The following is a 25,123-nucleotide window of genomic DNA, read 5'->3' as shown; positions in this document are numbered from 1 at the left end:
ACACTGCACCAGGTAGGGAGCACTCGGGCACACTGCACCAGGTAGGGAGCACTCGGGCACACTGCACCAGGTAGGGAGCACTAATGGCACACTGCACCAGGTAGGGAGCACTGAGGCACACTGCACCAGGTAGAGCACTGAGGCACACTGCACCAGGTAGAGAGCACTGAGGCACACTGCACCAGGTAGAAAGCACTGAGATTAATGTTTACAGCTGCAAAATACTTACAAGGTTAATTTAGCCCAGGGGGACTCTCATGTACGTACCGGGTCCGGCGGCGCACGGCTGGATCCGGCGACGTGGCGGGGTCCGGCAGGCAGCAAACGGCGGGGCGGCAGGGCGCACAAAAACGGGCAGGGCGGGATTCAGCTGTCTAAAAAAGGGGCAGACACCTAGCGTGAACACTAGATATATATTAAAAAAAAGACAAACGCCTCATTCACTTAAACACACGTCTCACTTAAACACACACGCCTCTCACTTACATACACCTCTCACTTACACACACCTCTCACACACGTGCCTCTCACTTACACACACCTCTCACATACACATGCCTCTCACATACACATGCCTCTCACATACACATGCCTCTCACTTACATACACATGCCTCTCACTTATAGGCCCTACACACATAGCGATTTCACTGCACGATATGAACGATCTTGTTCATTAATGAACGAGATATCGTTCATATCGTGCAGTGTGGAGTCCCCAGCGATGAACGATGCGCGACCCCGCGCTCGTTCATCGCTGGGGCCATGTCGGCTGTGCATGCCGGCCAATATGGACGAGATCGTCCATATTTGCCTGCAAGTCTACGGAGCCGGGTGACGGGGGGAGTGAAGAAACTTCACTCCCCCCGTCACTGCCCCACCCGCCGCTGGGTCGCTCGTCGGCCGTCGGGCACCTCGGCGGCGCATCGCCGAGTGTGTAGGGCCCCTTACATACACATGCCTCTCACACACACACACACATGCCTCTCACTTACATACACATGCCTCTCACACACACACACATGCCTCTCACTTACATACACATGCCTCCCACTTACATACACATGCCTCTCACACACACACACACACACACACACACACACACACACACACACACACATGCCTCTCACTTACATACACATGCCTCCCACTTACATACACATACATGCCTCTCACACACATGCCACTCTCACACACATCACACACACACATGCCTCTTTTACTTGAATGTACAACTTTCCTTAAAAACACACACACCTCACTTAAAAACAAGCACACACAAAACACAGTACTTCCCCCCAAATACACCTCTCCCCCACCCCCCACACAGTGCCTACCTTTGGCTATCATCCAGAGCATGGAGGAGCAGAGAGTTCTGAGCTTCCCTCGGCTGGCTTACTAAGGGCCCGGGAGGAGCTGTGCTCTGGAGCTCCCCCTAGCTGCAGCCAGTGCCATCTCTCTCTACAGGAGGCAGCTTCCGTGTCATTGACACAGCTCCTCCATCTGCAATAGCAGCGCAGTCCTCAGGCTGCGGGAGACAGTGGAGGAGATGCGCCCCCTTGTGGCCAGGAGCCCGGCGGCAGCCGACTCCACTGCCTCCCACAGTTCCGCCCCTGCACTGTTGTGAGTTGGCAAATAGCATAAGTTATTCCTAAACATCCTAGTGATATTTGGTGGACCCTCTTTATTAAAGTAAACCTTAGTTACCTTCTAAAACCAGTAAATAAAGACACGGAGACATGATTTTGGCAGAAAAATTGCTAGCTATTTATTTGACCCTAACCATAGCAAACCTGTAAATGGAAAATTTGTTAAGCTGCCGAATCCCCGGCAAAATGGTGGCAGAAAAAAGAACGGCTCTATAAAACTATTGTTGAACTTAAATTGGTAAACTGACCGAAACCGTCCAAACACCTTATCAAAAACCGGTAATAGGTGTCAACACAACCCCCACAGTGACTTCCCACCGCTCCTGGGTGCCCTGCCGCTGCCTCCCGGATGGGTGGTCGAGCGGCCATTAAGTCGATGGAGGTGAGTGCACCTAAACCAAATAAACTGAAACTTACTACCTAAATAAGCGATACAACTACAAACTGCCGTTCTTTTCCGCCTATAAATAGCCAACGAATGAAAACCAGCCAGCAATCAAAACGCCAATGCACTCCGCATCAAACAAAACAACCACATGCCATAGGGCGGGAGGGCGGGAAGGAAATTGAAAACAGCAAAGAGGCCCAAAATGGCCACTGCAGTGTATATATACCCTAACCCTCCCCCTTTTCCTAAGGCTGTACTACCTCACAGCTAGGTCCACCCCTCACAGGATGTTTAACCCATTCCTCTCCTATGCAGTCAATTCTTTCTCCTAAACATCCTAGTGATATTTGGTGGACCCTCTTTATTAAAGTAAACCTTAGTTACCTTCTAAAACCAGTAAATAAAGACACGGAGACATGATTTTGGCAGAAAAATTGCTAGCTATTTATTTGACCCTAACCATAGCAAACCTGTAAATGGAAAATTTGTTAAGCTGCCGAATCCCCGGCAAAATGGTGGCAGAAAAAAGAACGGCTCTATAAAACTATTGTTGAACTTAAATTGGTAAACTGACCGAAACCGTCCAAACACCTTATCAAAAACCGGTAATAGGTGTCAACACAACCCCCACAGTGACTTCCCACCGCTCCTGGGTGCCCTGCCGCTGCCTCCCGGATGGGTGGTCGAGCGGCCATTAAGTCGATGGAGGTGAGTGCACCTAAACCAAATAAACTGAAACTTACTACCTAAATAAGCGATACAACTACAAACTGCCGTTCTTTTCCGCCAAAAGCGAAGGACTCCCTCCCAGAGTCCTCGCACCGCCACCATAACCTACCCTAACTCCTGCAACACTAGGAACAGATCCTCCAGGAAAAACATCATCCCCTCATTGGTTAGATGTACGCCATCAGGCCGAAAAAGGTGTTTGTCTCGGAACCGAATCCTAGGGTGGCGAACCACTTTGCCCCCGTGGGCCAAGACCCACTTCGCCACCGCGCCATTCACCTTTATCCTGGCCTCGTCTATTACGCGTCCGTCCTCCACACCGCGCCAACTCAACCTTGGCACCATCAGGGAAAAAACCAATACACAATTGGTCCATGCTGCGGCCACCTTTGCCAGATCCTGTATCATGGCCCACCTTAGCTCCAAGGAAGTCCTCTTCCCAAGGTCGTTTCCACCTAAGTGGACAACCAACACCTTGGGAACACCATGCTTCCTAGCTTGACTGACTAATCTACTCAATAGATCTGTCCACATCATTCCTCGCCAACCAAGCCATCTGATTCCCTGACCTCCAGGGAACCTCTGAGCCGTATCAGAGGCCCAGAACCTAGCTGCCCAAAAGACATAAGAGTGGCCGACCACCCAAACGGACAAGCCATCAGCGAAACAACCTGAATGGAAGGAAAAGGGGTAAAATGTGTTACTAAAATCTATCCCAGAAATAGAAATTGCGTTAACCTGAAGGATCTGCCAAAAAAGAAAAATTTTCTTTGATAATAGCTTCCTAAGTCGCAGCAGTCACGGCCTAGCCGATCTCCCGTTCTAATGAATTTGAAGCCAAGCATTAAGACTTTAAGGGAAAGGTAAAAAATCAAAATGAAATAAAACAGGGGGGGGGGGGGGGGGGGTGGAAGGGGAGGGGGGAGGGGTATGAAAAAATAGGGTAGAACATGAAATAACTCAGCTGGAGGTGAAAGCATAAAAACCTGCTGAGGGACTTTGATAGCACAGATTAGCCGAATTAATGATTAGAATTCAGTCCGTCAAGTCAGGCAAAAATAGCAAAATAACTCCAGACCCCCGCTGCCGGCTCACGCCCGCAGCGGCAAGTGGCTAATCCCTGAGTAGGATCACAAACGGGTAACCGAAACAACATATAGTGAACATAACATATGCATAACCCAAGCAAACCTTATCTTACTCTAACTTATTGATGCCAGCTACGCTTATGCAAAGTATCTCAGGCGACGGGGCGAATGTACCGCTTATAACAGGACGACTTCCATCGTCCCACCGCCTGGATCTGGGCTCCCGAAAAACCCGCTGCCGCTGCCGCCGTAGCAGCCCCAATGCGGAAGGAGTGTGTACCGAAGTGGGAGGGGGAAAGGCCCAAGCTCGTCAGACAGCGACCCATCATCCACCGAAATTGGAACTTTGTCACTGGCAGCCCATCATAGTGCAGCAACCACGACCCCCGACAGTCGGGCCTTACTGCCTCATATTGTACCGCCAACCGTACTGGGCATATGCTCTCCTCCAGTGCCGGAACCAGGGTGACCCATCGGCCCTTCCCCACCTGGTCCGTCTTAGAGCGTCGCAATCTGCACAGCAGGGACCCCCCACTCACCACTACGTCACCCACCAGCATGCGCGAATCCGTCTGCTTAGAAGGCGCTACCAACTCCGAAATCCTAAAGGCACCGTGGTAGGCCATAGAAAAAGCCAACCTAAAAAGCAGCGATTCAAACATAGACGATGCTATGTCCCCCACCGACCCAATGATGTCAGGCAGCAAAGCTGCATCAATGGGCCGCCTCCTGTCAGGTGGCGTAGGTGCAACGCGCGCCCATCCTTTCATAGCCTTAAGCAGAATCCCGCTTTTCGTCAGGTCGGGAACGCCCTTAATTCTGCAGAAGAACGCAATGCCAGCCAAGTACCGGGACACCACCGCTCTAGACCTACCCGAAACATAAAGCTGCCAAATAAAAGAAAGCATCATCCGATGCCCGCTCTTACCTCGTTGCTTCCGTCCTCTAGCAAACTCTTCCCATTCGCTCCAGGCCTGTTCGTAAGCCTTAAGCGTGGATGGCGCGACCGATCGCAGTGCTAGACCTTCCAGTCCGGCTCGATGACCTGCCAGACATAACCGGGACAATGAAAACCCCGTTGGTCGGCCTCTGGAGCCAACAAGTGAAACCTATCCCAATGCCCTCGCGATAGCGCATCAGCGACCCCGTTCTCCAGACCCGGCACGTGCTGAGCGCGGAACCACACGTTCCTGCGCAGACAAGTAAGCAGCAACTGCCCTAGGACCCGCAGCACCACCAGCGATTTAGCCCTTTGGTTGTTAATCGCGTGCACCACGCCCAGATTGTCGCATCTGAACAGGATGCTGCGATGCGCTAGCCGCTCGCCCCAAATTTCCAGCGCAACCATGATGGGAAAAAGCTCCAGGAGCAGAAGGTCCCTAGTGAAACCAGCCTGATGCCATTCCGCTGGCCACGCTGCCGCGCACCAAGATCCCTCAAGATAGCACCCAAAACCGGATGCTCCCGCCGCGTCGGTGAAAAGCTGCAATCTGGCGCTATCTATCGTTGGTGCTTGCCATATTCGAACCCCGTTAAAATCTTCCAGGAACGAGGCCCACACTGCCAGATCTCTTTTTATCTCGGCTGGCAACCTTACAAAGTGGTGCGGCCTGGCACATCCCGCGGTTGCTCTTTCCAGCTTCCGGCAGAAAACCCTGCCCATCGGGATGACCCGACAAGCAAAGTTAAACATGCCCAGCAAGGATTGCGCCTGCCGTAGCTTAACCTTACGCGAGCCCATGAACTGGCCAATGGTCTCGCGAAGCTTCGCCACTTTGTCCAAAGGCAGACGACACTCGCCTGCCACCGTGTCGATCTCTATACCTAGAAATGACAGGCAAGAGATCGGCCCCTCCGTTTTGTCTTCGGCAACCGGCACTCCGAAGTGACAAAACAATGCTCTTATACTGAAAAGCAGGTTGCCGCACCGCGGCGACCCCGCCGGACCCGTACAAAGGAAATCATCGAGGTAATGGGCAACACCGTGCCCCCCCGACGAAGACTCCACGCACCAATGCAGGAAGGTGCTAAAACGTTCAAAATACGAGCATGAAACGGAACATCCCATCGGCAAACATTTGTCGATGAAATATTCCGACCCAATCCGGAAACCCATAAAACGAAATGAGTCCGGATGGAGGGGTAGCAACCTGAACGCGGATTCGACGTCAATCTTTGCCATGAGGGCCCCATTTCCGTAGCTGCGGACCAAATTGAGCGCCTCGTCAAACGATTGATATACCACCGAGCAATGCCCCTGAGGTATAGCGTCGTTGACCGAGGCCCCCGGTGGGTAGGAAAGGTGCTGTATTAGACGGAAGGCCCCAGGTGTCTTCTTGGGCACCACCCCCACCGGGGAGATGACGAGGTCAGCCACGGGGGGTGAAGCAAAAGGCCCCTCCATCCTGCCCAGCCTGACCTCCTTATCGACTTTTTCCCGCAACACTAAAGGCAAGGACCTAGCCGACTGAAGGTTCCTCTGCGCCCTAACTGTAACCTCGCTTGCAACGGGCAAGCGGAAACCAAAACTAAAACCTTCGAACAAAAACCCGGCATCCTCCTTATTCGGATACCAATTCAACCATTTTCGCATAGCCTCTAGCCTAATTGGCGTTGGCGCCCTGCGGAGCACTCCCGCCGGGTGCTCCTCTAGCGTAGGGTTGTTTAGCGCGGGGACCCTGCCGAGTATTCTTGAAACAGGAGGAGGCCGGGTGGGAACCCCCGCAATGTAGGCAAGCGTGACGGAACCGACACTGCTTGCCGTAGGTACATGCCGCGTTGTTAAACGCGAAGCATAACCCTTTGGTTCCTGTCTGTTTACCCGTCCGGACGGCCGACCTAACTGGCTTGGACGACCCGCCGTCCCCGCCGAGCGCGTGGGCGGACGGCCCGACCCGGTGTCCGTCCGCCCCTGCGCTCCGGGGCTCCTTGGCCTGTTGTGAGGCCCTGGTGACCCTAAGCCAGACCTCCACGTCCTTGAACCCGAAGTCCATAACGTGCAACCCGTCCTGTTTCTCCCTGAACTCCTCATCATACCTACGCCATTCGTCACCCGCCGACGTGCGTTGCATATCATGCACGAGGTGCAGGTACCGGATGACATTCATATGTTCGTCTGGCCTGTCCTCCAGGTAGCAAGCCGCGAAAACCCAAAACCCCGCCAGCCAGTTATCGAACGTGCGAAATGCCTCGGGCCCTATGCCCTTCTTAGCGGTAGCTGCCTTGAACTCTTTCTTCGCGCTTTTCGTCAAGACGAAGACGTCCACGTAGTCCCCCCTACGAATGCTTTTTCTGCAGCTATCCCTAAGCCCCCGCATGACAGCGGTATATTCGCAGCGAACCACGCCTGGTAAGTCGCGCCGCTTCCTAGCCTTGCGAGATTCTTTGCTAACCCGCCTTCGCCTCTTATGCCTCTCCTGCCTCCCAGCCGCCTTTTTGGCGTATTTATTCGCCCTTTTCTTCGCCCTCGCCGTGCTACTTATGTCGGACACCGCCGAGGAAAGGGAGGAGGAGGAAGAAGAGGAAGAAGATGACGAAGGGGACGAGCTGCGCGAACTTAAAGGAGTACTTGCAACCGACACAGACTGCTCCGCCTCACCTGAAGCCGTAGAATGGTCGGATCCAGATTCATCAGGCGCGATGTACGAAACGTCCTCAACGTCCGCTTCCGCTTCCTCCGAATCCGTCTGAGCAACTGCGGGCAAAAAAGGGGAAGAGGACCCAGAGACACACGGAGGCGAGCGCCTAGCCCTTCCAGGCGATGGCGTGCCAGGTGAACGCACATTCTCATCTCGCCGTGGCTGCTGCTGCAGCTGAGCCGCGGCCGCACCAAGCTCGCGGCACGCACGCGCTACCCTCTGCGCGGCCGAGCCTGCACCCGCGCCCGATCCGCTAGGCAACCCCCCGGACCCAACCTCGCGCTCGGGGGCCGCTGATAGCGGACCCAAAGCTGCCACCACCGTGGCGAGGGCCGCAGCGAACGCGCCTTGCGTAAGATTTGTACTTCGTGACGCACGCGCGTCGGCTGCTGGTTGCCGAGCGGGCGGAACGCGCCGTGTGGACCCGCCGCTGGGCATGGGAAGCCATGACCCATCCGGACCACAAATCGGTCGGCCCTGTGGGGAAAGGTCCGTAATGCCCGGGCACCTCACCCTGGACATAACCCCCCCCCTACTTCCTGTGTCCGCCCGCCCAGTTCCCCTGGAAATGTTGCCCGCCTCTCGCCCCGCCCCTAACCCGGGGCTAGCCTGCCGCCCGGCTGAGTTGCCACGTCCAGCCCGGGAGGCCCTGCACTGTGATTCATCCGGCGCCCTCAGTGCCGTGTTATCAGCACCGCTGGGCGAAAGACCCCGGAAACCTGGTTGATCTCTACCAGGCCCGCTTACCCTCCTCGCCCCGCCGGAAGCTATCCGCAGCGAGGAGGGCTGAGGGGACACGGAACGATGCGGCGTCGCTGCGCGCACCCGTGTGCGAGCGACACCGCCGGAGCCGCGCGCGCACGTCGTGCGCGCGCCCCACCGCCTCCTGTCCTGGCGCCCCCCGCTGCCGATGCAGCCTCTTGCTGAACATTTCCATCCGACGATCCTGCGCTGGGCTCACCGACGGGCCCAGGCCTGATCGCCGATACTTCCGACACCCGTCCAGCTCTCCCCCGCCGCGTGGGGCCTACAAGCGGCCCTGGCAAGCGGGACCGGCCGGGTGTTACAGCAGCGGGTGCCGAGCGGCGTCCAGCGAGGCGCGCCAGCGCGCGCCCGCGGGTTCCCACCGTCCCGACACCCCCGAACGCTCCCGGAGGCGAGGACCGTTGGTCCTCTCTTCCCAGGAGATCAGACCTCCGGACCGCCACGGGCCGCACACCGCGGCCGCCAGCAGCTACACCCGTGACCGCAGGGTCGCCGGAGGAGCGCGTCCTGCGCCCCGTACCCAACGACCTTTGAGCAGCCCCATGTGTAGTAACGGTCCCCTCGGCGCCGGACCTCCCGGCCCCGGGCTCAGCCTCGCTGGCCTGGTAACGGGCGGGCGCGCCTGCGGATCGCCGTGGGCGGCTGGAGGACATATTAGAATAGGATACAACTAACAAATTGCAGTAACTATAGAAGGGTGAACAATCTGCCAGGCAGAACTCACCCCAAGGAAATTGAAAACAGCAAAGAGGCCCAAAATGGCCACTGCAGTGTATATATACCCTAACCCTCCCCCTTTTCCTAAGGCTGTACTACCTCACAGCTAGGTCCACCCCTCACAGGATGTTTAACCCATTCCTCTCCTATGCAGTCAATTCTTTCTCCAAACTGCAGATAAATTGGCTCTGAAGAAAGGTACAGAATGTTTATTTTTTATTTTTTTGAGGGTACAAAAATAGCACCATATCACATGTAGCTATTAAATTATCTATACTGAAAAAGCAGTACAAGTCTAGTAATACCAGAGAGAGAGAGAGATTAAAAAGACATAAGTGATTTGGGTTTTTCTGTTTGGGGTTGGGAAGCCAGAGAGTATGTGGAGAGGAGGATAAGATGTCTGTGAAGGGGGGGTTGAAGAAAGGAGGTAGATGGGGCACATACTGTATGGTCAAGTAGTGCCCAGGATTTGATTGCTTTGATAGCTAAACCATAGGATCCAAAGGTTGTGGAAGGTCTTTTAGTGTGGTAGTTATTAGGTTGGTGATGTACTCTGGATTTTGTAGTGCTACAGATGTGTCCATTAGTGATGAGCGGGTTCGATTCCTCGGAAACCGAAACCCCCCCAAACTTCACCCATTTTACACGGGTCCGAGGCAAACTCAGATTCTCCCGTATGGCTCGGTTAACCCGAGCGCGCCCGAACGTCATCATCCCGCTGTCGGATTCTCGCGAGATTCGGATTCTATATAAGCAGCCGCGCGTCGCCGCCATTTTCACTCGTGCATTGGAAATGTTAGGGAGAGGACGTGGCTGGCGTCCTCTCCGTTTATTAATCTTGAATTCTTGATGCAAAAATATTTGTGCTTATTGCTTAATTGTGGGGACTGGGGAGCAGCTGTATTATATAGGATGAGTACAGTGCAGAGTTTTGCTGACAGTGACCACCAGTATACGTTGTCTGCCTGAAAAACACTCCATATCTGTGCTCAGTGTGCTGCATATATCTGTGCTCACACTGCTTAATTGTGGGGACTGGGGAGCAGCTGTATTATATAGGAGGAGTACAGTGCAGAGTTTTGCTGACAGTGACCACCAGTATACGTTGTCTGCCTGAAAAACACTCCATATCTGTGCTCAGTGTGCTGCATATATCTGTGCTCACACTGCTTTATTGTGGGGACTGGGGACCACCAGTATATTATATACAGAGCTGGCCCTAACCAATATGATGCCCTAGGCAAGATTTTGGCTGGTGCCCCCTAGCACCGCCGCTAGTTCTGCAGGACATGCCTGGCATGAGTCAGCTGGCAGCACTGCTAACGTTGGGACGTCTTTTGTTTATGAAAATGCATCTTATTTGCATTACTATGTGGCTAGGATGCACAAGCAGCTTTTGCTGATTAAAATGATATGCAGCATGCCTATATACTGTGTGTGACTGTGGCTGTATCTGCATACGAAATGCTACATTACAGTGATTTCCAGGAATACACTGCAACGTAGCATTTCGTATGCAGATACAGCCTCAGTTACACACAGAATATAGGCATGCCGCATATCATTTTAATCAGCAGAAGCTGCTAGTGCCCCTAAGCATACCAAATGCCTTAGGCATTTGCCTAGTTTGCCTATGCCTAGGACCGGCTCTGATTATATAGGAGGAGTACAGTGCAGAGTTTTGCTGACAGTGACCACCAGTATACGTTGTCTGCCTGAAAAACACTCCATATCTGTGCTCAGTGTGCTGCATATATCTGTGCTCACACTGCTTTATTGTGGGGACTGGGGACCAGCAGTATTATATAGGAGAAGTACAGTGCAGAGTTTTGCTGACAGTGACCACCAGTATACGTTGTCTGCCTGAAAAACACTCCATATCTGTGCTCAGTGTGCTGCATATATCTGTGCTCACACTGCTTTATTGTGAGGACTGGGGACCAGCAGTATTTTATATAGGAGGAGTACAGTGCAGAGTTTTGCTGACCAGTGACCACCGGTATACGTTGTCTGCCTGAAAAACACTCCATATCTGTGCTCAGTGTGCTGCATATATCTGTGCTCACACTGCTTTATTGTGGGGACTGGGGACCAGCAGTATTATATAGGAGGAGTACAGTGTAGAGTTTTGCTGACAGTGACCACCAGTATACGTTGTCTGCCTGAAAAACGCTCCATATCTGTGCTCAGTGTGCTGCATATATCTGTGCTCACACTGCTTTATTGTGAGGACTGGGGACCAGCAGTATTATATATAGGAGGAGTACAGTGCAGAGTTTTGCTGACAGTGACCACCACTATATATAGCAGTACGGTACGGAAGGCCACTGCTCTACCTACCTCTGTGTCGTCAAGTATACTATCCATCCATACCTGTGGTGCATTTCAGTTGTGCGCAGTATATATAGTAGTAGGCCATTGCTATTGATACTGGCATATAATTCCACACATTAAAAAATGGAGAACAAAAATGTGGTGGTTAAAATAGGGAAAGATCAAGATCCACCTCCACCTCGTGCTGAAGCTGCTGCTACTAGTCATGGCCGAGACGATGAAATGCCATCAACGTCGTCTGCCAAGGCCGATGCCCAATGTCCTAGTAGAGAGCATGTAAAATCCAAAAAACAAAAGTTCAGTAAAATGACCCAAAAATCTAAATTGAAAGCGTCTGATGAGAAGCGTAAACTTGCCAATATGCCATTTACGACACGGAGTGGCAAAGAACGGCTGAGGCCCTGGCCTATGTTCATGGCTAGTGGTTCAGATTCACATGAGGATGGAAGCACTCATCCTCTTGCTAGAAAAATGAAAAGACTTAAGCTGGCAAAAGCACAGCAAAGAACTGTGCGTTCTTCTAAATCACAAATCTCCAAGGAGAGTCCAATTGTGTCGGTTGCGATGCCTGACCTTCCCAACACTGGACGGGAAGAGCTTGCGCCTTCCACCATTTGCACGCCCCCTGCAAGTGCTGGAAGGAGCACCCACAGTCCAGTTCCTGATAGTCAAATTGAAGATGTCACTGTTGAAGTACACCAGGATGAGGATATGGGTGTTGCTGGCGCTGGGGAGGAAATTGACAAGGAGGATTCTGATGGTGAGGTGGTTTGTTTAAGTCAGGCACCCGGGGAGACACCTGTTGTCCGTGGGACGAATATGGCCATTGACATGCCTGGTCAAAATACAAAAAAAATCACCTCTTCGGTGTGGAATTATTTCAACACAAATGCGGACAACAGGTGTCAAGCCGTGTGTTGCCTTTGTCAAGCTGTAATAAGTAGGGGTAAGGTCGTTAACCACCTAGGAACATCCTCCCTTATACGTCACCTGGTCCGCATTCATCGGAAGTCAGTGACAAGTTCAAAAACTTTGGATGACAGCGGAAGCAATCCACTGACCACTAAATCCCTTCCTCTTGTAACCAAGCTCCTGCAAACCACACCACGAACTCCCTCAGTGTCAATTTCCACCTTACACAGGAAAGCCAATAGTCCTGCAGGCCATGTCACTGGCAAGTCTGACTAGTCCTCTCCTGCCTGGGATTCCTCCGATGCATCCTTGAGTGTAACACCTACTGCTGCTGGCGCTGCTGTTGTTGGTGCTGGGAGTCGATCGGCATCCCAGAGGGGAAGTCGGAAGACCACTTGTACTACTTCCAGTAAGCAATTGACTGTCCAACAGTCCTTTGCGAGGAAGATGAAATATCACAGCAGTCATCCTGCTGCAAAGCGGATAACTCAGGTCTTGTCAGCCTGGGTGGTGAGAAACGTGGTTCCGGTATCCACCGTTAATTCACAGGCAACTAGAGACTTGTTTGAGGTACTGTGTCCCCGGTATCAAATACCATCTAGGTTCCATTTCTCTAGGCAGGCGATACCGAAAATGTACACAGACGTCAGAAAAAGAGTCACCAGTGTCCTAAAAAATGCAGTTGTACCCAATGTCCACTTAACCACGGACATGTGGACAAGTGGAGCAGGGCAGACTCAGAACTATATGACTGTGACAGCCCACTGGGTAGATGTATTGCCTCCCGCAGCAAGAACAGCAGCGGCGGCACCAGTAGCAGCATCTCGCAAATGCCAACTCGATCCTAGGCAGGCTACGCTTTGTATCACCGCTTTCCATAAGAGGCACACAGCTGACAACCTCTTACGGAAACTGAGGAACATCATCGCAGAATGGCTTACCCCAATTGGACTCTCCTGGGGATTTGTGACATCGGACAACGCCACCAATATTGTGCGTGCATTACATCTGGGCAAATTCCAGTACGTCCCATGTTTTGCACATACATTGAATTTGGTGGTGTAGAATTATTTAAGAAACGACAGGGGCGTGCAAGAGATGCTGTCGGTGGCCCGAAGAATTGCGGGCCACTTTCGGCATTCAGCCATCGCGTGCCGAAGACTGGAGCACCAGCAAACACTCCTGAACCTGCCCTGCCATCATCTGAAGCAAGAGGTGGTAACGAGGTGGAATTCAACCCTCTATATGCTTCAGAGGATGGAGGAGCAGCAAAAGGCCATTCAAGCCTATACATCTGCCCACGATATAGGCAAAGGAGGGGGAATGCACCTGACTCAAGCGCAGTGGAGAATGATTTCAACGTTGTGCAAGGTTCTGCAACCCTTTGAACTTGCCACACGTGAAGTCAGTTCAGACACTGCCAGCCTGAGTCAGGTCATTCCCCTCATCAGGCTTTTGCAGAAGAAGCTGGAGACATTGAAGGAGGAGCTAAAACAGCAATTCCGCTAGGCATGTGGGACTTGTGGATGGAGCCCTTAATTCGCTTAACCAGGATTCACGGGTGGTCAATCTGTTGAAACCAGAGCACTACATTTTGGCCACCGTGCTCGATCCTAGATTTAAAACCTACGTTGTATCTCTTTCCGGCAGACACAAGTCTGCAGAGGTTCAAAGACCTGCTGGTGAGAAAATTGTCAAGTCAAGCGGAACGTGTCCCGTCAACAGCTCCTCCTTCACATTCTCCCGCAACTGGGGTGCGAGGAAAAGGCTAAGAATTCCGAGCCCACCCGCTAGCCGTGATGCAGGGCAGTCTGGAGCGAGTGCTGACATCTGGTCCGGACTGAAGGACCTGCCAACGATTACTGACATGTCGTCTACTGTCACTGCATATGATTCTGTCACCATTGAAAGAGTGGTGGAGGATTATATGAGTGACCGCATCCAAGTAGGCACGTCAGACAGTCCGTACGTATACTGGCAGGAAAAAGAGGCAATTTGGAGGCCTTTGCACAAACTGGCTTTATTCTACCTAAGTTGCCCTCCCTCCAGTGTGTACTCCGAAAGAGTGTTTAGTGCAGCTGCTCACCTTGTCAGCAATCGGCGTACGAGGTTACTTCCAGAAAATGTGGAGAAGATGATGTTCATCAAAATGAATTATAATCAATTCCTCCGTGGAGACATTCACCAGCAATTGCCTCCAGAAAGTACACAGGGACCTGAGATGGTGGATTCCAGTGGGGACGAATTAATAATCTGTGAGGAGGGGGATGTACACAGTGAAAGGGGTGAGGAATCGGACGATGAGGAGGAGGTGGACATCTTGCCTCTGTAGAGCCAGTTTGTGCAAGGAGAGATTGATTGCTTCTATTTTGGTGGGGGCCCAAACCAACCAGTCATTTCAGTCAGTCGTGTGGCAGACCCTGTCGCTGAAATGATGGGTTCGTTAAAGTGTGCATGTCCTGTTTATACAACATAAGGGTGGGTGGGAGGGCCCAAGGACAATTCCATCTTGCACCTCTTTTTTCTTTAATTTTTCTTTGCATCATGTGCTGTTTGGGGACAATTTTTTTGAAGTGCCATCCTGCCTGACACTGCAGTGCCACTCCTAGATGGGCCAGGTGTTTGTGTCGGCCACTTGTGTCACTTAGCTTAATCACACAGCGACCTTGGTGCGCCTTTTTTTTTCTTTGCATCATGTGCTGTTTTGGGACTATTTTTTTGAAGTGCCATCCTGTCTGACACTGCAGTGCCACTCCTAGATGGGCCAGGTGTTTGTGTCGGCCACTTGTGTCGCTTAGCTTAGTCACACAGCGACCTTGATGAACCTCTTTTTTTCTTTGCATCATATGCTGTTTGGGGACTATTTTTTTGAAGTGCCATCCTGCCTGATACTGCAGTGCCACTCCTAGATGGGCCAGGTGTTTGTGTCGGCCACTTGTGTCGCTTAGCTTAGCCATCCAGCGACCTCAGTGCAAATTTTAGGACTAAAAATAATATTGTGAGGTGTTCAGAATAGACTGAAAATGAGTGGAAATTATGGTTATTGAGGTTAATAATACTATGGGATCAAAATGACCCCCAAATTCTATGATTTAAGCTGTTTTTGAGGGTTTTTTGTAAAAAACACCCGAATCCGACCAAAAATTTTCAGGGAGGTTTTGCCAAAACGCGTCCGAATCCAAAACACGGGCGCGGAGCCGAATCCAAAACCGAAACCCGAAAAATGTCCGGTGCACATCACTAGACTGTCCATACAACTAGCCTCAATATGCTATGTTACGAGAGACACCTGAAGTGAGCTGCCTGGTTCCGTTTTGATTACCGAAAAAAAGGCGTCTTAGTCGTGATGGAACTGGAAAGCACCAGGAGACTGTACTGATAAAGTTAATATGTGATACATGTCTATCTGTGTGCAACTGAGTCTGTATATGAAGCGCAACAGAACTTTAAATGGAAAGAAGCTGCAGCTGCTGCATTGTAGCGCCTCATACAGATTCAGACTCTGTTGCACACAGATAAACTAGTGTTGCATATCAACTTAATCAGCACAGTCTACTGGTGCAGTGTGATTCTGATGCGTTTTCAGGTTAAAAGATATCTAGCTAGGGTTTGATGGTTTTAATATATAGGTAAGTTGGGAGAGCTTTAGGGGTATTACAGTGTTAAGATGAGAATGAACAAAGTGACATATTTGCAAGTATAGATGAAATTTAGTTCTGGGGAAAGAACTGTCCACTTTTAAATAAATATAATTTGATTTCCCATTTAAGTTAGTTAACTTTGGTAGTTTCTAAACTTCTTTGATGCTTCTACCATAGGTATTCATTTCAAGATGAAGAGGACATGTTTATGGTTGTAGATCTCCTCCTTGGTGGTGACCTCAGATATCATCTGCAGCAAAATGTACGTTTCACTGAAGCTTCAGTAAAGATCTTCATCTGCGAGGTGGCCATGGCGCTGGACTACTTGCAGAGCAGGAACATCATTCACCGGTGAGTTCCTGAGATTGGGTCTGTGTAATGGCCTGTCTATAATAAGTTTGTTTTTGTTTTTTTAAGTGAAATGTATCCTCTTAGTCAGCATAGGTTATGCCTACAGTATGTGTAGTAATTTGCTTACACAGTAATATGGAAGGGTTGTCACCGTAAGGGAAAGTTCCTAGTAGGAAGGCAACCGCAGCAAAAACAGCAACTTCATACTTTTTTATATTGTCGTTTTGAACAATTTACCAGTCAGGCGGAGGCAGACGTAATCTGCTTTGGAGATGTACCAGCCAATCCGCTCCTAACTGCCATGTTACAGGCTGTGTTTGAAAAATGACAGTTAGGAGCTGATTGGCTGGTACTTTATCTTTCTCCACTTTATCACTCTCCAAGGCTTAGTACATCTGCCCCATCGTCTCTATAAACACTGTAATGCATTGGTTGAACTGGTCATTGCTACTATGTATCAATGGAGATGAACATAAATGGAATTCTGTTACTTGTATAGAAGACGGGATATATGTGTTTCATGAAGTCGGTTACACACTTGTTTAATAACGTTCCAATGTCTCCTGTTTGTTATTTACTTTGTAAAAGTATTGTGGGAAACGGACATGTTAGAAAGAGGGAAATGGAACAAGCATTGGTGTTGGAGCACCATGAAGTCTAGATCACAAGATAAGTCAATTCCTGTGATTCCAGTTCTTGATGATGTGCCCCAATGCAATTCTAATGGTGAATTGCATTTATGACCGTTCTATGTGGCAAAAGAATATAGTTGTTGCCACCACATATTGATAAATAGGTCCATTAGTCAAAGTTTCTAACAGAGGTGATGAGTTCCACTGTCTTGCGAAAAGATCATTTCAAGTGAGTTTGTCCAAACGTTTGTGATATGGAGTTTCATATTATATAGACATATATTACTGCACAAATATTAACTAACAAATGTATATTTATCAAACATGGTTTTATTATTTCCTGCCTATGCTAAATTGCTATTATATTATGCTCATTTCACTCCATTTCCTGAAGATGTGCCCGAATGGAAGCCCACCTGCTAATTAAAACACTTCTGTATGACTGGAACATGTGTCCTAATTTGATATGTTTTACGTTATTCAGTACTGTAAAGTGTGTCTTGCAAGAACCAAAAAAATCAGAGGTACAGTAACTGCACTGGCTGATTTACAGTTGTGCTTGAGCATGTGCTTATAATGTACAGTATGTTCATGAAAACATACTTTCTGGACTTCATTTGAGGGTTAAAAATGATGTACATCTGTTCTGAGCGGCTATAGGATTCTCCGTCAACCTAGTCAGTCAGCGTGTTTATTTTGTACCCCCTGGGAGAGAGCTTAATTACAGACTATTAAAGATGTTCGGTTGCCGGAGATGTTTCAACATGTTGCATGGTTAGATTGACTTATTCTTCTAGTGTTTCAGCCTTTTTTTCCTCTCCTGTGAAGTTTCCAAATCAGCTGTTATTTTTGATTATAGTAAATTCACGACCTTTTATAGGGAATTGCATGCACAATTATGCTCATATATCATGTCATTTTATGCTTTGTTCTTTTTGTTATGATGGGTTTTTTTTTACTGCGTGTGTGTATGTATGTATGTATGTGTGTGTGTGTGTGTGTGTGTGTGTATATATATATATATATATATATATATATATATACATATATAATATTTTTTATTCCTTTTAAAATGCATCAGTGCTAACGGGTTTCCTTCCGCCCTTTTTCCACTTGACTGGGGGATTTGTCAGGGTTGTCCCTTTTCCTGGCATTATATGCCATTGCTTTTGAACCCCTGACGTGTTTTCTACGTGCAGACTCTGGTGTGTGTTGCCTTCGGACTGGGGCGGTGGAGGATGTTGTAGCCTTGTATGCTAATGATATGCTCTTGTTTTTTGGTGAGGCAGCGACCTCCTTTGGAGCAGTGTTACGGGTTGATAACTCCTTTGGGGGCTTTTCTGGGTTATTAATAAACTTGGATAGATACGGTGTATTCCCTGTTTCTGGTTGCTTACCTGCTGTCACTCAGCCTGACTGCCCCTTACAGTGGACTCTATAGTTTAAATATCTGTGGGTTTGGATTACACCTCATGCCACTTCTTATGTTTCTCAGATTATTGACTCTGTTACTTCAGCTTGTAAAGTGAAAGTTCATACGTGAATGAGATTATCGCTTACCGTTATGGTACGTATTAATCTTTTCAAAATGCCCATCCAACCCAAGTATTTATATGTCCTTCAACATTCCCTTGTTTATATTTCGAAAAAAGTTTTTGTTTTCTTTTCCTTTCTTCTAGTATTGAAAGTATCCACTTCTCCTTTATATGGGGTGACAAACCAGCTCGAGTAGCTATTAACACTTTTTACATAGATCTAAGGCCTTGGGAGGTATTGGGCTTGCCTAATCTCAATATATACTATATATCCTCTCAATTAGTCCACTTGTGCGGATGGGTCTCTGCAGTTGACAATCATACTTTGGTTGGATTTCTAGCCGAGCGGATGGGGTCATCTCTATCTCCTTTACAATTTCTACTCTCTGTCTGGCCTCCCTCCTTTGCTGCATCAGGCCCTCTTTGTTTGGCGATAATATCATACAATATTTGACTGGGTGGATCAAGATGGGAACTCTCCTCTTTGGTTCAATACATCTTACCCCAAATTATTTAAACTTTCTTCAGATAATGTGTGGATTATTAAAGTGTTTAAATAAAAAAAAGAGGATATTACAGTGCACAGGAATTGTTGTTTTTTATATTTATTGAAAATTTATAAACAATACACATCTGCATAAAATTTCTGAAAAAAAGGGTTTGGTAGAATGGCAGAGGCGCTCCTTGTAAATTGAATTCCCTGCTGCCTCCCCCTTACATCACTGGATTAATCCGAAGAATAATCCAAATTTGAGCAAAAACTAGACAAGGTGTATGGGTGTAGGGAGTTGGCGCTGGAGTAGGGGCAAGGGGTAAGGCTGTTGATTCAGCTGAGAAGTTATTGTTTTTAAGTGATGGAAATGAATGAATACTTATCTTGATAATTTTCCAGTAGGTTCCTGGTCCCTAATAGGGAGATGTTTTCCTCCAGGAAAAATGGGATCATGCAACGGGGTGGTATGAAAAACACAAAACAATAACAATTTTTTGAATTAAAAATCCTCAGTGGGATCTTATATATGAAATATGCATTTTTGATAGTAGGTATATAGATAGATTTCTCCAAGTAAAATGATCATACCTCACTTACGTAAAGTGAGTGAGGTTTAAAGCGTATAAAGGTTTCTTTTATATACTGATACTGTGATTTTCAGCATACCTAACTTACAATAAAAGGTATGGATATAAACTCATCAAGGTATCTTTTTAAGCTGAGCTGCGTACCGGTACTCACTGGAAAAGGCGTCTTCAATCTGCACATCAAGGTATCTTTATCCAATCAGCATTCTTTCCCCAGCCGTGCAGAAAACAGTCCAAGTGGGCAAAATCCTCCTCCCAGCCCCGCTTGGACTGTTTTCTGTATGGCTGGGGAAAGAATGCTGATTGGATAAATATACCTTGATGTGCAGATTGAAGACGCCTTTTCCAGTGAGTCCCGGTACGCTGCTCAGCTTAAAAAGATACCTTGATGAGTTTATATCCATACCTTTTATTGTAAGTTAGGTATGCTGAAAATCACAGTATCAGTATATAAAAGAAACCTTTATACGCTTTAAACCTCACTCACTTTACGTAAGTGAGGTATGATCATTTTACTTGGAGAAATCTAACTATATAGCTACTATCAAAAATGCATATTTCATATATAAGATCCCACTGAGGATTTTTAATTCAAAACATTGTTATTGTTTTGTGTTTTTCATACCACCCCGTTGCATGATCCCATTTTTCCTGGAGGAAAACATCTCCCTATTAGGGACCAGGAACCTACTGGAAAATTATCAAGATAAGTATTCATTCATTTCCATCACTTAAAAACAATAACCTCCCAGCTGAATCATCAGCCTTACCCCTTGCGCCCCTACTCCAGCGCCAACTCGCTACACCCATACACCTTGTCTAGTTTTTGCATAAAATTTCTATCAATTAATCCATATATAACCACTGGCCGGTATCACAATTAAATGGTTAAAAGCAACATAGATCAATTTAGTTGGATATAGGTGTAAAATATATCTAGCCCCTCTGTACAGTGGTGTATTCAATCAATTACCCCACATCCAACTATTGAAAACTATTATATCAGATTAGTATCACCTTTGCTAACACACACAGTACTATTAAAAAGTATACTATAAAAAACAGAGATTGGCAATATCAATCCATAAACACTTTACAAATGTAGCAGCATTTATTAAATAGTAATATCTTTTTTCTCTCACAAAAAAGTATTACCTTGCTCTCCGTTTAATAATTTGAAGAGACACTGTATTTAATTTGTGACAGTTCATCTAATACAGTTTCTTATATGGATAAAAATTGTCAACAATAGCCTTTCCGCTGTGAGAATGCAGACACCACAGATTTATGCAGTTCACTGATGACAATGTATCCAATGTATCCAATGTATCCAGTTAGTGACAATTAAGAAACCACATCAGCTGCTCAAAAGTTATTTTGCAGTGTGACACCGTTTGCAGCAGCTATTTTAACTGTAAATATACGGTCTCACAGCGTGTAGTTTTGATTAAATCTGGCCAGATATTTAAAAGTTGTGGGTAATCTCACCACTATATTAGCCTGTTCTGCTAAAGATGATCCTCCCGGCCGCTGGCGCATTAGCCTTATGGTGCAGTCATCTCTGAAGGATCCTCCGGTTACACCGTCTCCATAAGCGTGCACAGCTCGGTGAATGAATACCGGTCTGATAGTGCAGAAGTTTAACAAGTAGGCAAATGACACTTGACGCATTTCCCCGTCTCCTTTTGGGATCGGCGGATTCTTCAGAAGTAACTGAAGAAGCCACCGATCCCAAAAGGAGGCGGGGAAGCAGAACAGGCTAATATAGTGGTGAGATTACCCACAACTTTTAAATATCTGGCCAGATTTAATCAAAACTACACGCTGTGAGACCATATATTTACAGTTAAAATAGCTGCTGCAAAATAACTTTTGAGCAGCTGATGTGGGTTCTAAATTGGCACTAACTGGATACATTGTCATCAGTGAACTGCATAAATCTGTGGTGTCTGCATTCTCACAGTGGAAAGGCTATTGTTGACAATTTTTATCCATACAAGAAACTGTATCAGATGAACGGTCACAAATTAAATACAGTGTCTCTTCAATTATTAAACGGAGAGCAAGTTAATACTTTTTTTTGTGAGAGAAAAAAGATATTACTATTTAATAAATGCTGCTACATTTGTAAAGTGTTTATGAATTGATATTGCCAATCTCTGTTTTTTATAGTATACTTTTTAATAGTACTGTGTGTGTTTGCAAAGGTGATATTAATCTGATATAATAGTTTTCAGTAGTTGGATGTGGAGTAATTGATTGAATACACCACTGTACAGAGGGGTTAGATATATTTTACACCTATATCCAACTAAATTGATCTATGTTGCTTTTAACCATTTAATTGTGATACCGGCCAGTGGTTATATATGGATTAATCAATATAAATTTTATGCAGGTGTGTAATGTTTATAAATTTTAAATAAATATAAAAAAAACAATTATTCCTGTGCGCTGTAATTCCTCCTTTATTTTTTTATTTGAAACATATTTTCAGGGTTGAGTAACCCCTGCATTACAGGCTGAACGGGAATTGGTTAGGTCAAGCGCTTAATTAACCTGTTGTGTGTGTAGATTATTAAAGTGGTATGTTCTTTGGTTCAGTTGTTTGGTGATATTTAAAATCTATCCTTCAGCTTCAGAGTTTCCCTACCACAACCTTTTATAGATATTTGCAGCTGAGACATGCGATACAAGTCCAATTTGACAACTCCCCTCCTCCGCTATCCACATCCCCACTCAAGTCCTTTGTTGAGGGCCTGGGCTTTAGGGGGCAAATCTCTTCTGTCTATGCCATTCTCAGTGATAGGATGCTCCCAATTTTATTGAATCCACTCAAACTTAAATGGGAGGTTGACATAGGTTCTATCTCAGATGAACATTGGTCACTAATCCTGGGTTCTATTAAATTTACTACTCCATGTGTTCGGTATCAACAGGTTTTTTTTATGTTCTTCATAGAGTATACCATACCCCACTGTCTCTGACCCAAGATGCTGTAAGGACCTATGCTTTCTGCCTTAAATGTGGTTCTTATAACTCAGGCTTCTGGCATTTGCTAAGGCAGTGTCCGGTGGTGCTCTTTTACTGGTCTAAAGTGTGTAAGGATACTGTGTCCACCATCCCATCCGGGTGTGGTATAGAAGGTCGATAGTAACTAGGTTGACCACTATTATTTGACAGTAACTAGGTCGACAGTAACTAAGTTGACATGGTCTAGGTCTACAGAGTCTCTAGATTGACATGGTCTAGGTCAAAAGATCGACATGAGTTTTTCTATTTATTTTTTGTGTTGTTTTCTCCGTACAGTGACCGGGAACCCCAATTAGTGCACCGTGTCCCCTCGCTTGGCTCGCCATGCTTCATTTTACTATTCCCAATTGTAGTCGGCGTGGATCGTAAAGTATGAAAAAGTAAAAAAATAAAAATAAATAAATTGTGAAAAACTCATGTCGACCTTTTGACCTGTTGATCTAGAACAGGGCTGGCCAAACCAGTCCTCGAGATCTACCAACAGTTCACATTTTCCAGACCACCTAGCTGGTGCACAGGTGTAGTCATTACTAATTAAGATGTGCTGCATTCATTCCTAACTGACAAGCCTACTGATCTCCAGGAGGCCTGGAAAACATGAACTGTTGGTAGATCTCGAGGACCGGTTTGGCCAGCCCTGATCTAGAACATGTCAACCTAGAGACCCTGTTGACCAATAGTGGTCGACCTAGTTATTGTCGACCTAGTGACTGAATCCCATCCCTTCCCATCCTCCCTTACACCCTAGGATATACTACTTTGACGAAAGTTGTAATTGGCAGGGCCTGGCATGCTCCTGATTCCCCTGACCTCCATACATAGAGAGCATTAGTTAATGAGGTTGTTAAACACGAATGTTAACTATTTAGAAGTCGCAAGGCTATGCCTCAATTCCACAAAATATGGGATAGTTGGTGTATGCCTCATTTAGGCAGGGGTACTGCTTTGCTGCCAGAATCTTAGAGTGGGTATTTTGTGCTGAACACCCTGTTCGGGAATTGTCCACGCATTAGTTATTTACCGTAACTGCAGGGTATTCACTTATCAGTGCTTACTGCTTTAATCTTTTATATACTTCTCATTATTTAAGTGTTTAATATCCTTGTTTGGCAATTTGTATCTGGAGCTCTCTATGGGGTCGATTCAATTCGGCAACTTATGAATAGCGCTGGGAATTAGCTCCCGACGCTATTCAATTCAGCTGCTAGTTACCCGCAATTGTCTGGAATTCTTCTCTCATCCCTGGGGGATGAGAGAAGAAACCCGACAAAAGTGCAGCCGCGCGGCCGGAGCGAGGCTGATTCTGTCGGGAATCAGCATCGCCGCGGGTAGTTAAGTCGGAGAATGCCCGTTTTCCCGACAAAACTACCTGTTAAGTTGGCGAGAACGGGCTTTCGCCGACTTAACTTTAGCTGAATTGAATAGCGTCGGGAGCTAATTCCAGGCGCTATTCATAAGTTGCCGAATTGAATCAACCCCTATGTACGATGGCCATGCTCTCTGCTCTGCTTGATTATTTTTTTGTTGATTATGTTTTTGTTTTGTGTTATTATTGAAGAATTCAATAAAAGATACCTGATTCAAAAAGATATCAATCCAGTTTGATATGTGAACATAGGTGCTTGAGCACCCCCAATATTTGTGTTGTCACTACTCTTGTCTATGCATGGCATTATTCACTATGGATGGAATTCAATTGTTTGCGCCGGCAGCTGTCAGTCTCGGGCACCCAACAAAGCAAGTCTATTAATGTTCTCTTCACATTTGCCCAACTTACAGTACAGTGATTAATAATAATAATAATAATAAATAATAATAATTTTATTTATACAGCGCTCTTTCTCCAATAGGACTCAAGGCGCTTTACAGATATCAAAAACAATGCACATGATACAGAGGATTTGAGTAATACAGCAATACCGACATAAAAGAAAACCTTAAGCACACATAAGCATAATGCAGGGTTGGTGTAGGCATTTTGGGTAATAACTTCCAAGGGTTGTGTATTCCACCCTCATAAGGTACCAGGTGCGGCAGCCATCTTGGGCGCACAGCGTAGGTTTACCCAGGGTGGAATAGTCTACCCCTAGAAGAGATGACCCAAATGGAGTCCTACAGTTCAGAGTAGGGTTCCATCAAATCCATCAGGCCTATGTATTTTTCATCCCATCCACAAGTGTACCATATGGGGCAGCCAAGTTGGGCGCACTTTGAAGGTTACACTGTGGGAGGTGAGCCATACAAGGGCCAAGTTCATATATGGGAAAACTGACGCTTATGTAGTAGTATGATGTACCCTGTATGTAGGGCGCAATGGTAGGGTGTGCAATCAGTGGAGGTAAACATTACTCGGAAAAACACAGTGTGGTTGAAGAAAAAAAAACCGGGGGGGTGGGGTGGGGATAAACAATAGCAGGTAACTAGTATCAGAAGGAAAATTGGGATAACATTATTTTGATAAGATCATGGGCCCTCATTCCGAGTTGTTCGCTCGGTATTTTTCATCGCATCGCAGTGAAAATCCGCTTAGTACGCATGCGCAATGTTCGCACTGCGACTGCGCCAAGTAACTTTACTATGAAGAAAGTAATTTTACTCACGGCTTTTTCTTCGCTCCGGCGATCGTAATGTG

General features: G+C 47.2%; 1 protein-coding gene across 2 annotated transcripts in view; it reads left to right on the top strand.

The window, feature by feature from the left end:
• The window catches only part of STK32A (serine/threonine kinase 32A), a 523,510-nt gene that overhangs the window by 181,525 nt on the left and 316,862 nt on the right, over positions 1-25,123 (top strand). For both annotated transcript variants that reach the window (XM_063928099.1, XM_063928098.1), the window contains one exon: positions 16,038-16,211. In XM_063928099.1, coding sequence (XP_063784169.1) covers positions 16,038-16,211 — 174 coding nt within the window. The remainder of the gene's footprint in view (positions 1-16,037; positions 16,212-25,123) is intronic.

This window comes from Pseudophryne corroboree, chromosome 6 (genome assembly GCF_028390025.1).
Source record: "Pseudophryne corroboree isolate aPseCor3 chromosome 6, aPseCor3.hap2, whole genome shotgun sequence".
Lineage (NCBI taxonomy): Eukaryota > Metazoa > Chordata > Amphibia > Anura > Myobatrachidae > Pseudophryne > Pseudophryne corroboree.
This window is presented reverse-complemented; position numbering and strand designations above follow the sequence as displayed.